At 35.9% G+C, this 13,747-nt stretch overlaps 1 protein-coding gene across 2 annotated transcripts; it reads left to right on the forward strand.

The window, feature by feature from the left end:
- Window positions 1–4,739: 4,739 nt before the first annotated feature.
- LOC115700060 (COP9 signalosome complex subunit 5b) lies at window positions 4,740–11,966 on the forward strand. 2 transcript variants are annotated; one of them, XM_030627619.2, is made up of 6 exons: window positions 4,740–5,475; window positions 5,721–6,002; window positions 6,097–6,244; window positions 6,360–6,442; window positions 11,417–11,494; window positions 11,606–11,966. In XM_030627619.2, exons 1-6 carry the CDS (start codon window positions 5,068–5,070, stop codon window positions 11,696–11,698), a joined length of 1,092 nt encoding a protein of 363 aa, XP_030483479.1. In that variant the 5' UTR covers window positions 4,740–5,067; the 3' UTR covers window positions 11,699–11,966. The 2 variants fall into 2 exon arrangements, with proteins under 2 accessions (XP_030483479.1, XP_030483476.1); XM_030627616.2 differs by having other exon boundaries at window positions 4,859–5,475; window positions 11,414–11,494.
- The last annotated feature ends 1,781 nt before the right edge of the window (window positions 11,967–13,747 follow it).

A 13,747-nucleotide genomic window follows, 5' to 3' on the forward strand; every position in this document is an offset into this window, starting at 1 on the left:
TATAATATATCAATAGTAAATTACGTCATAAATACCTAATGTTTTAGATTTTATACACTTAAATACTTAATGTTTATTTTTAGAGGCAAAAATACCTAATATTACAATTCTCTTACACTGTTACCACCACTTCCGTTAACTCAATGGACACGTGGAGGGCTCAAATGCATTACATTTATTTATTTTATTTTAAAATCTAATATTCTTAATATCAAAAACTAAATACTACTTGTTTTTTTAAAAAAAATAAGAGAAATGCAATACTAAATTACCATAGCTGAGTGAACCAATGCAATATATAGAACATGATTATCGAATTAAAGTACCAATATCATGTGAAAATTGTTATGCATTTTCACATGATATTAAGAATATTAAGAATAATGAGTTTTAAAATAAAATAAAATAAATGTAATGCATTTGAACTTTCCACGTGTCCATATTTATGAGTTAACGGAAGTGGTAGTAACAGTGTAAGAGAATTGTAACATTAGGTATTTTTACCTCCAAAAATAAATATTAGGTATTTAAGTGTATAAAATCTTAAACATTAAGTATTTATGTCGCAATTTACTCTTATATTAAATGTAGTTATATAACAAAAGTATTTTTTCAAAAAAACATTACAATTTAAATTTAAACTCATTACATATATCTCTCTTATTTTTTATAGTATATAAGTGTATTTATATAACCTAAAGTTTTTTTTAATATTACAATTCAAATTTAAATTCATTGCACATTTTTTAAAAAATTATTTTTTGATTATTATTTTTTTACCAATAAAATAGAAAAAGTATGTGATATTCAAAAACAATAAAAAATATTATAAAATTAATAGTATTATAGTAATTAAACTAAAATTATAATTAATAACAAATTTTAAATATTATTATAATTTTTTATAAATAACAATTAAATTAAACTTTTTTTAATAAAAGTAATTTTGTTTATTAGATAACATCCATAAGAAAAATTAATTGTAAAACTAAAAACATATGACTAAAATAAAAACTAAAAATATAACTAACTATACGTGCATTACATATAATGTTAACCTATTATATATAAAATAAATAAATACAGTAGCAACAAAAAGCAATATTTGTTATTGTTCAAAGGAAACTTAAATGGGTGCACAAAAAAAGTCAGAAAATTTAACTTAACTAATATAATTTTTTTTTTTTAAGAAAAGCATGTTTTTATTAGCAAACCAAATCACAGTAGTACTAATAAATTTAGAACAAGTATCAATCCAAACATTAATTCCTATCGAACTATTAACACACTTTACCAGTGTGTAGGCTACACAATTTGCATCTCGCAAAATGGCATGATACAAACCACCGCCAACAGCAGCTAAAAGAGAAACAATCTCAAAAATAATCGGTTTGAAAGCTAAATTAGAGTTCGAGGAATTCACCCAATTTACAAACAATCATCAAATCTGTTTCAGACGCGTACACCTTATACCCCAGATTGGCTACCCAACGTAGCCCCACACGAAGAGCCAAGAGTTCTGCCACCTCAACTCTGAAGTCACCCACAGCTCTAATAGCCCAAGATGCCTAAACAGTTGCTGTGCGATCTCGAACCACGCCACCAAACCCAGCAAAACCACGCCCTGGGGTAACCGTTGCATCAATAGATAGAGTAAAATAACCCCACGCCTGGGGAGCCAGCATCTCACACCAGAACCCCCCCTCCTTACAAAATAGCAACAACCCCATCTCCCGCCCCACACCATCTGCCAAAACACCAACACCAGTAACATCCAACCTCACACCAGTCGCCACACCATCAAACCCAAACCAGCTATGCCCACCCCTACACCAACCATCAAACCAGCCACTCCCTCATCTCCACCAGTAGCTCCACCAAAAAACCCAAAACCATTAACAACCCAACCCCAGCAGAACCTCCCATCCCGGCCAAACTAGAAAAAGAACCAGTCGCCTGAAACTCATCCACCACAGCAGCAGCCAACTATTCTAACACATCCAACCTCGATTGTTTCTTCCCAAATAAAATCGAATTTCTATCAAACTAAATCCACCACCACACTATTGCCAATAAAGAGAATTCGTCACGAGATATCTTGTGAAAAAGTGCCACTAACAGCTCAGCCAAAAGCCCAAATCAAAGTTGTGATAGTATATTATAACACCCCACACAACGGGATTAAGGAGCCACAAAAGTAAGGCATGCTTTGGTGTTTCCTCAGCCTCTCCACATCTCTAGCATAAAGGATGAACGAGTATTTTCTGTTTAATAAGTTGTGTTGCCGCTAGTATAGCACGATAAAACATACGCCAAATGAATATTTTAACCTTTTCAGGCACTTTCAAACATCGTAAACCATTCCAGCACTTACTCAAATCTGGCGAAGGAGCAGCATGTCCATCATTCATTAAATTAAAAGGCAAATTGTACCCACTTTTAACCAAATAACAGCCATGCAAATCATAATGCCAACACCACGAATCCACCGAAGACCCAACTGCTAAAGGAACATCGAGAATAGCCTCAACATCCAAAGGGGAGAAGTTTTGTTCCAGCTTTCAACCTCCCCAATCGCTTCCCTTATTTTTGCAAGAAATACTTCCAAGAGTCGTGATTCTCACTGTCAACAATTGCAAAGGCAATTAGAAACAAACTGGTTGTTTGCATCGTACGCTACATCGACTAACATTGTGCCACCATACCTTGTCTTCAAGAACGTGTCATCGATACTAATCACAGGATGACAAAACTTAAATCCTCTTCTATAAGCATCAAGTGACCAAAAACAGAACTTGAACATGTTGTCCTCTATGACAATGTCCGTAATAGTACTTGGATTCTTCTGTTCCAGCATGTACAAGTAACCAGGTAACTTCGTATAAGATTGTGCTGGTGTACCCCTAACATACATAAATACCTTCTCCCTGTACCTCCATGCCTTTTCATAACTAATTTTGATTCCATAATCATCAAACATATCCATTTGTATATCTTTTGCCCCGTACTTAGTTCCATATGATGTGTACTTGTTCTTAATAAGGTGGCCAACAACCCACGGTGCTGCTTAATGATTATCAGCATGTCTAGAATCCAGGTTACATGTGTATTTGTTGTGGAACACAGTGACCTCAAACATGTCACAACATGCCTTCTTCCTCCCCTTCACTCTCCATTAACAATTTGAATCCTTACAAGTTGCATAAAATACATCAGTGCCAGACTACCTCACCATGAACTCAGAATTCATTTTCAATGTAAACCTTCCTACTACATTTTTCAATTTAGTCTAATTTGTGTACAGCTTGCCAACATGTATTTTTCATGAAGGTGTATCACTAAGAGAAGCTGTATAAATATTATTTTCATCTATGTCTTCCCTTGTTCACACAATAGGTTTGAATTTTGTACAAACTTCAAAATTTGATGGTACAATATTACGAGAAGGACCTGACCGACTGCTACTAGTGTCTGCCATTTGGTGATTTTCATTACGAAGGGTTCTTCTTTCTTGCTCTGTCCTATGGTTCCTTGGAGGCAGTGGAGGTAGTTCTAACCTCAAAGCAGGTACCTCTACAACTTCATCAACTTGCAACTCCACATCATTATTCTCGTTCAAATTTACCACAAGATCATTGTTGTAAAAGGGAGCATCAAACTCATCAAAATGGTGAAATGCATTGTCAACCTTGTCCTCATCTATATTAGTAGGGGCATGCTCATTCAAACATACGCTGGATCTGTTTATGGGAAAAATTCCCAACAACACTTATTGGGGGAACAGTTGGCAGAGTAGGCCCCAAAATCGCATGTCTCTTAACCTTAGTCACAAACAGTGACAACAAGTTCTCCGCACTTATTTTTGCTTTCATTCTTAAGAGCAATCTTACTTGACTATCTTTCATTAAAACCTCTGACGATATATATTGCCTTTCACGTACATGTAACACACCTCTACTTTCAGTTCATATACAAGAGGGTTTATATCCAACTCTTCATACAAAATTTCATGCATCTTCTGTAAAGTAGTGTCAACCTCAAACATTAACATCTTACTTTTTGGATTATTGAATATCCAATTGAGACCTTCAACTGCCCAAACCCCATCATACAATACAACCACAAGCACAATTGAATCTGCAAACAAAAATGAGAAAAAATTAATTCAGATCAAACAGATGTCAAGAAATATTGCCAACAGTATCGCAAAATATCGTGGAACATATCAACAATTATATCGCAACACATCGCTACTTGTAGCTAAAGGTCATTTCGGACTTCCCCAAACACTACGTCTAAATATATCGATACATATCACAAACAACAACGATTTGTAAAAATTATCAATAGAACACAAACCTACAGTATGTCGTGACATACATCGCTACAAATCGTTAAACTTTATCCCTTACCTTCAACACACTCTCGTATCACTAAATGTCGCTAACAACATCACTAAAGATCGCTAAACTCGCAAAAGAATTCAGAAAATGCAGAATCGCTGCAGTTTGTGTTTCAGTGACAAAGATGGTACATACAAACAAAGATATGTGTAGATCTATTCATATCAACTTAATACAACTAAATCCAACAATAATTATTAAAGAAATTATACACCCATTTTTTTTAAAGGAATTTCTTTTTTAAAAGTTTTGGTTTTAAGGTTGTCCAAACAACTCCACCGTTACGTAAGGTGGTTGAACGATAATAGCTCCATCGATAGGTGGTTCGTCTGGTAGAGTGTGGGTGTGGTGTGATTTTCCTAGAGAGAGAGAGAGAGACGAGAGAGATGGAAAGTTTGGGCGTGTGTTGGTTTTTTATTTTTTTAAGGAGTAAAATTGGATGAGAAATTTAATTATAACTTATTTTGAGGATTGGTAATCCTAATTTAAGAATTCATTATCAAATTTCCCAATAGGGGATTAGCTCACCTCCTCTATTCTTCATTCTACCTTAAAAACGAAGGTGAAAGCTCACTCAAACTGAGACTATATATAAATGTGGTAGTACTCTGAAATCGAGTAACTCAGTAAAAATAAAACTAAAAACATCACAAGAACACGAACAATGGAGCCCTTCCCATCCTCCTCCCAGATAGCCCAACAGACATGGGAGCTCGAGAACAACATCATCCCCATGGAGACTCCGGCTTCGAAGCCCGACCCTGCTTCCGACTCCATATTCTACTACGATGAGTCTGCTCAGAACAAATTCCAACAAGACAAACCCTGGTCCACTGACCCTCACTATTTCAAGCGTGTTAAGATCTCCGCCCTTGCCCTCCTCAAGATGGTAGTCCATGCCCGTTCCGGTGGCACTATCGAGGTCATGGGCCTCATGCAGGGAAAGACCGACGGTGACGCTATCATTGTCATGGATGCTTTTGCTTTACCTGTCGAAGGTACTGAAACTAGGGTTAATGCTCAAGCCGATGCTTACGAGTACATGGTCGACTACTCTCAGACCAACAAACAGGTTATTTTTCCTCTCTCTTTTTTTTTTCTTTTTCAATTTTATTCAATGAATTTGAGATTCTGAGTTAGAAACTGCAATTACTGTATCTTAGGGTTACCTTTTTTTTTTTCAATGAAAAACCCTAGGGTTTTACTTTAGGAACCAATTATGTAGTTAATAAATACTTTTTATTATGTACTTCGAAAGAAAGGCTGTAATGGTGGGTTGTTAACATTGTGATTTTTTCTTTCTTTCGGGGGGTGCAGGCTGGAAGGTTGGAAAATGTGGTTGGATGGTACCATTCTCACCCTGGTTACGGATGTTGGCTCTCGGGTATTGATGTTTCAACACAAATGTTGAACCAGCAATTTCAGGAACCATTTTTAGCTGTAGTGATAGATCCGACTAGGACTGTTTCTGCTGGTAAAGTTGAGATTGGTGCATTCAGGACATACCCAGATGGATATAAGCCTCCAGATGAGCCTGTCTCCGAGTACCAGACTATTCCTTTGAATAAAATTGAAGACTTTGGTGTGCATTGTAAACAGGTTATCATCTTTCCAAGTGTATACGAAACTTCGCACTCTTATCAATGTTGTGGTCCATTGTTATCTAAACGTTTATCATGTTGTGCTTTTGCAGTACTATTCTTTGGATATTACATATTTTAAGTCCTCTCTTGATAGCCATCTACTGGATCTGCTATGGAACAAGTACTGGGTGAATACACTTTCTTCTTCACCCCTACTGGGTAATGGAGATTATGTTGCAGGACAAATTTCAGACTTAGGTACCTAAATTGTTATGATACCAGATTTTTTTTTTAAATGCTCGTCTAGCTTTCTGTAATGTTTATCATGGTAATAAAATCATTAACTGTGTTGTACTTTTTATCATTTATGCAGCTGAAAAGTTGGAGCAAGCAGAGAACCAATTGTCACATTCCCGCTTTGGGCCATTAATAGCACCCCCACAAAGAAAGAAAGAAGTAAGATTTTTTGTTATATATTTATCTATATGCTAGCTCGAAATCACATGGAACTCTTTGGTTCTTCAACATTTGCTGTGTTTGCTTAGTCTGTTTTTGTGGTATATCCAGACTATTTCCTGCTGCCAGAGGGAAATGTCTCAAGAGGCCATTGCAGTACATTTTGCATTCTTCTTTGGGAATTATTCTCTCTGTTAGAAATAGAGTATGATGGGTAGAATTTCCCACTTGTCCTTGGCAGTTGTTCTCTCTGTTTTCAATATAACCTAGGCGGCGACTCTTTTTTTTTTTCGATGAATCAGAGATTTCATTACTTCTACAATCAATTAATACATCTTATAGCACCTTTTCTAATAAGGCCTGTGTATGCTCTATACAAGAAAAATAAAGCTAATAGAGCCTAATTACAATAAATCAAACCAATCTTTGTCTATTTGAGCAACTTGCTTAGGCATAACACATGTTATCCTTGTTTTGACTTGCCATTTCGTTTCTTGAACAATCACATTCGGACTCACAATGCTTGTTTTCCAGATCTTGTTATTTCTTGCTTTCCAGATTTGGTTAACCAAAGCTGCAATAGCAGCAGCTAGTATTTCCTTTTTGAACTTGCTTTTCTTGGACCTATTTATCCACTTGAGAATCCCATGCAAAGTTACTGCTGTAGCTTTCCATCCAAGCCAGCTTTTAATCTGGTTAAGACAGATTTGAGATAAAGGGCATTCAAAAACACATGAGAAACTGTTTCTTCAGGTCCATTGCAGAAAATACAATTCGGTTCTTCTGCAATGTTGAATCTGTACAGCTTTTCCCTGGTTTTTAACCTGTTTTGAACAGCAATCCATAGTATAAAACTATGCTTTGGAGTGTTTAACCTGGACCAGACTTCTTTGCACCAGTGATAGTGTTCTTGGGACGTGGTGAGCAGCTTGTAAACAGAGGAAATCTGACATTTTTCTGATGTGAATTGTATCGGGTCCATTACATGTCTCACTTCATCTTTGAGCTCAACTAGTTTCCTCCAATACCAGCTACTTTGTATTGGGGCTTTGTAACCCCACCAATCTTCATTTTTAATGTACACATTGTGCACCCACTTGACCCATAGATTATCTTTTTTATGTTGCAAGTGACCAAACATTTTTGATTACAGCAGCTCGGTTCCATTCATGGATGTTCATAAAGCCAATTCCACCCGATTTTTTAGGTTTGCATAGCTTGGCCCAAGCTACATTACCCGATCCAGTCATATTGCTCTGCCCCTTCCATAGAAAGCTTCTACAAATGCTTTCTATTTCTGTAATAATTCTTTTTGGAAAAATCGTGATTTGACTCTAATATGCATGGATAGTTAGGAGGACAGAATTGATCAAAACAGACCTTCCAGCATATGACAAATTCCTAGTACCCCAAATTTTGATTCGAGCTGTCATATTCTCAACAAGCAATCTACACTCTGCTGAAGAAATCCTCTTGGCACAAATGGGAATGCCAAGATATTTAAAAGGAATCTCATTCCTGCTGAAACCAGAAATATCTACTACTCTTTTGATTTCCTTTTCATCCATGCCGCTGCAATTAATGGCAGATTTCCTGCTGTTTGGTTGTAAACCAGAAGTATTTGAAAATAGCTTAAGGCCCTGCAACATGCGGTATATGCTTTTGAACCTAGGCGACTTTTTGTTAACAAAAAATAACCCCTCACTTTTGGGGTGGGCAGAGCAGCCAAACCCCTAAAAAAAAGGCCACATAAATCAGCAAACCAGAGGAAAATAAAGAACACTGATAAGAGACTCACCCAATTCTAGCTTTCATTTGCAACTAGTGCATTTAACAGTATTTAAACTAATGCCAGTAAAAGTAAAATTTGGAGCACTGTCCCACCAGAAAAATTCTTTAGATTTCAAACCTTAAGCCAGCTAGTAAATCAGCAACACTACTTTTATTGTCTTTTCTTTCTTCTTTCTAAAGATAGGTCCAAACCTAACATTATGGCATGGAGCATGGAGTGGCTAATGAAAGAAATGCCTTTGGGAGAATAACTTTTTTTTTTCTCTTTTCTTTTGAATTGGTTCAAAAAAGCATTTTCTTTTTTATCTTTTGTTTATGCCGTACCAGGATAGAAGGAATATTATACATGGTTTTGGTTTTTCAGTCTAGTGGACTCTGGTTTTATATATTTAGCTTTCTTATTTGTTTAATTGTGCTCTTAATTTGATTTTTTCTATGTACATGCTTATGGTAATTTGTTTACTTGTAACGAGTTTTATTTATTAGAAATCTAATCATTTACTTATGTTCGTTACTAATTATGTGATTATTAAGAATTTAGTGTGGCCTGACCCATCAAATGTTGCATATGATGTGTCCATATAATTGGCGAGAAAAGTTAATTGGACCATCCTTAGATAAGTATGTTAGAGTTGTCTTTGGGGAAAGAAAAACAAATTATTTTATTTTTTGAAATTGAAATTAAAAATGAAACTTTGAAGCTTGTTATGCTAAGTACTTTTTGTGTAAATCACTATTGCAACATATAAGAAAAGAAGATTTCTTTGTTGATACCACATATGGCATGACCTAAATATGACTATAATTTGCTCACTTGCTGAAAGCGTGGGTGGTTGGTAGCTCTCAACTTAAATAGATCAACTAGATTTGATATTTCCTTCATATTAAATTGATTTAAGTGAACAAAGTCATTACATGAAGAATGCGAATCTTGGTATAATTCCTAACTAATATAGTGACTTGTCATTAAATATTTAGTAGTAATAAGTAGTCCTTTAATAGAAATCTCTATTTTTATTATTGTTTGTGGGAAGCTAAATATGTGCTAGTTAAAATTTTAGGATGGAATGGGCCATCAAATATTGCATATGGGAGACTGTATAATTGGAGAGAAAAGTGAACTAGGCTATGATGTCTAAAAAGGTTTTTATGAGGCCCACCTTAGGGGGAGGCATTAAAAAAAAGGCCCCAGGCTCATGCCACGGCGAAGAGAAGAGAGGCTTACGTCTATCTATTTATGGCACCCAAATTAGGGGAGACTCAAGATTATCACAAGGCTAATGCCTCACTTATTATTCTTATTTCGGGCCTGTTTGAAGTGTTATGCCAAACAAAACTAACCTCATAACAATAGCATCATTAAGTTTGGTGCAAAAAAAGTCACTTCTTATTATTCTTATTTTGGGCCTGATTGAAGTGTTATGCCCAACAAAACTAACCTCATAACAATGGCATTATTAAGTTTGGTACAACAAAAGTCACTTTCCTAAGCAATAAGTTAATTACAATTTTGCATTAATTTTTACTGTTAATGATATATATTTGCGCACTAGGAATGTAACAAACCAAAGCAAAATGAAGCATTACAAACCCAAATACCAAGTTTTGAGAGCTTGGCTCTCTCCCAATGAGCAATAGCTCACTATGAAATAACACATTTTGTCTCCTCATTCACTCCTATAACATAACTAGCAAAAGCACCACTGGACCAACTCCACTAATTAGTAACACCAATAAACCCCTCTATTATTTGCACTGCCAATTGCCTACTCTTTACTGAATTCCTATCAAATACCTATTGCCCCAAGTTTCAGATTGTCCACAAGGTGGACAAGATAATTCATCCCCAAATGCCCTTGCTGTATCCAACGTCAAAGGACCATTCCAGTAACACTGCTTCCAATCGCATTAAATTAAATGCCCTTGAATTCTTTGCACTATATCTTGTGTTTGAACAAGCATGTTGCCATTAGGGGAGGTTGTTCGAGCCCCAATCTTTGATGATTCATTTGGAGAACTAATTTAAAGTGCTCATTTGTCATTCCACCGATCTCATATCTACGTTCAAAAAGCCACAACATCACTTTCTCATAAAGTTTAGCCTGCAAGGGATCCACAATCTGAGTGAAGGAACTAGAACACGACATCAAACTTGACAATATCATCATTATCGTTTCTTGTGGCAGCTTTATTTGGAGTGAATTTCTTCGTTAGTTGTGGCTGTAACAAGCGCTCTTCTTCGGCCTCTGCCAAGTGGTGTTGAATTGCTTCTCTAATGTTAGAAAGAGGAATGGGGGTCCACAACTTCTTCCACGTTTGCGCTGAGGTTCATATCTTCTTATCTCACCTTAGTGAGGAGATCTAGTGTGTTGCTGAGAACAATTTCGTCGTCCCCTTCTGCCTCCGGGAGTAGAAAAAAGGAAAAGAGAAGATCAAACTTCTCACGCAGTTGCCTTGTCAAGTCGTAACGACATTTCACAAGTAGATTTAGGGATGATTTGATCTATTATTAAAATGTTACAAATGTGAGCAAAGTCTTGACATTAACATTCTTAGCTAATTTAGGGATGTTGTTGAATATGCTGCATTGTGAATTTAAGAGGAACCATAGTCAATGATAATTTTTTTGTTACATATCAACACTAGGTACCGAGACTGCAGACTGCAGTGAAACAGCTGTTAATGTCTGCCATAGTCTTCTTCATTAAGTCTAAGGCTTTTTTGTAAGATTTGATGTAATTTTTTTTTCTGAATGTGTTTCATGACTTTTATTTGCTGTTTTGCAGCCAGAGAAGAGTTATTTATGCAGCTATTCCCTAATTTGAGATCTTGTCTTTGGTTGGTTTTTTAAAGTTATTTTCATTTGCTGATTGGTCATCTGTTTCTGTGATGTCTTTGTTTCCCACATTAGTTTCCATTGGAATTATGTGATAGGAAGATAATGTATTGTAGGTTGTATTGAGAGAGACAGCTCTTAACATAGTGTGCTCAATATTAGTTGGTTTAGTTTATAGTTCATCAATTAGCTTTTTTGAAGTTTTGATGTTATCCACAGGAATGCATCTGTATACTATGATTGTGTTTTCCTCAAATAATAGTCCAGCCATCAGTTGCGTCACCACACCACCTCTCTCATACTTTTTTTTTTACTGTTTATTAATTTCAATGCCTTAATGATAGCAGGAAGAATCACAATTAGCAAAAATTACTCGGGATAGTGCAAAAATAACTGTTGAGCAGGTGCATGGTCTAATGTCACAGGTACTATCTGTTCAGTGTGTCTGGATATCTCTTTACTTGTTTTGAAATTTATCCTACCCGCAAAGAGTCTACTGTGACTCTACTGAACTATGCGGTTACATTTTCCTTCAGGTCATCAAGGACATCTTGTTCAACTCTGTTCGCCAATCCAACAAGTCGTCAGGTGCAGAGCCATCTGGCCCGGAACCAATGATTGAGAGTTGATCTTTGCCTTCTTGATGACGAGGTCTTGGTTTCACAGTTCCCATAATTTGATCAGGGTATTTCTGAATTTTCCATCACTTTGCATGCCGATGTAAATCCTCCCAGCAATTGTTTTTGAACTTCATTTGAAATCTGGTTTTGCTTTCTAAAGTCTTCATACTTCTTATTTCTAGTCTTCATAATCAAGTGGCCATTGTTACAGCTAATATTTTGATATCTCCATTTCTACCTGAGCCCCCTTGGTTTGAAATTGGGAGGCCTTTTTGCAGTAGTGGCTTTATCTATAGAATTAAGAATATAAGACATAATTTTGGAGAGGTTAATTAGGGAGCTCAAGGTTTATGCATGTATTTCTCTTGTTGGTATCCCTATCATTCTCTCGTTTTTTTTTAAGTGGAAAAGAAGAATTCCATTAACATGGAGCGAAGTCCAATCTAGGTATTAAATTTTCAAAAAGCTAATACACATATAACTGGGAGATGACTAACAATGGTGAATCAAGCCGTTTACAAAGTAGGACAACAAGAGGTATAACACTTTAGAAGGTACTAATCTAATCTCTACACAAGTAATACTTATTACTTAGTGACCTTCCTTTCAAAGATCAAAGCAAAATTAGTTGAATCGGCAAACCGAGAAGGTAAGACACTTGCGAGTACAATGGAAATATTAGATCAAAAAATGGCCTATGCCAAAGTCCTCAACAAATCCAAACTCTCTAAACGCAAGAGTAAAATAACAAACCAAAAGAGGAAATGAGAAGGCAACAAAATTACTAAAGCATTGACAACCTAATCGACCTGAACAGGCAAAGACAAGCTAAGGGGAACACGACACCATCAACATCCACCTTCCGAGAGATCACCACTGACTAAAAGGAGGTCGAGGGAACACACAATAACCTATTGGGAAACATCGTTGCCCAAAATCCGAGTGCAATTTAACGACTAGCGAAACTAGCCACTTTTAGTCACCATGGAAATCTGGTCATGCCAAAAAAGCCAACAAGCCACTTAGCTAGACCCAAAACCAGATTAGTGAGCGCCACAAACCAATAATGACTAATATAGGAGGCACTCGGCCAAAGCACCACCGACGCACTACCACACGTTGACAACACTCCAATTAACGAGGGCAATGCAAGTTTAGGATTTTCTCAGAAGTAGAGTAAGTGAGAGAGTCAAAGTTGGTGTATTTTTTAAATTTTGTGTTTTTCCCTCTTAACAATTATGCTTTCTTACCATTGGATGCTCATAAACCATTAGGAATTACTTTTGAAATGAAATTGAATACCAAGTAGGCAAGTTGGACAATCATTGTAATGAAATATGAAGCATGAAATTAAATTTGATGGCCCAAGTTCTATTTGAATAGCCAACTTGAGCATGTAGCTAAACATGTCAAGCTAAGTTGACATCTTTGGCAGATAATTCTCAGGTCTCATAAAGGTAGAACAGAAGCATGATATACAAGGACATAGTCGGCACCACCATTTTTAATCGAAAATGACCAACGAAGAATTCATCTTCTGTGGTTGAAAATAGGTTTATCCAGTTAGATTGGATGAATGAACTCTTTTGAGGATGTTTATAAAGGTCAAAAAAGACCACAATATTTTTTCAAATAATCTAAAATAGCATTTAAATTTGATAGAGGGTTTTGTTTTAGAGCAATGTTATGTATCATAAATATTCGTTACAAATGTACATTTGTTATGTGTTGTTCTTAATTTATTAAAGAGCATATTAGAATTTTTTATTTTTTCCTGAAAAAAAAAGAGAAAAGAAGAAAAAGAAAAAAGAACATCACTAGTGCTATCACATGCAAAGAAGCAAAATCCTCGTGGGTCTTTTTCTTTTATAGGTATTATACAGATTATAATGATGTAGATGCTGAAAAGTGTCATTTTTCATTACCATCCATCAATCTTCTTCTCTCCCCTATCTATCCCCCCCCACTAAAGAAAAAGAAGACAACAGGTAAAGGCTAAACTAGTCTCTACCACTTTCTGCCCGAAAAATAAAAATTAAATAAATAAAAGAAGAACAA

The sequence above is a fragment of the Cannabis sativa genome, chromosome X, assembly GCF_029168945.1.
Source record: "Cannabis sativa cultivar Pink pepper isolate KNU-18-1 chromosome X, ASM2916894v1, whole genome shotgun sequence".
Classification (NCBI taxonomy): domain Eukaryota; kingdom Viridiplantae; phylum Streptophyta; class Magnoliopsida; order Rosales; family Cannabaceae; genus Cannabis; species Cannabis sativa.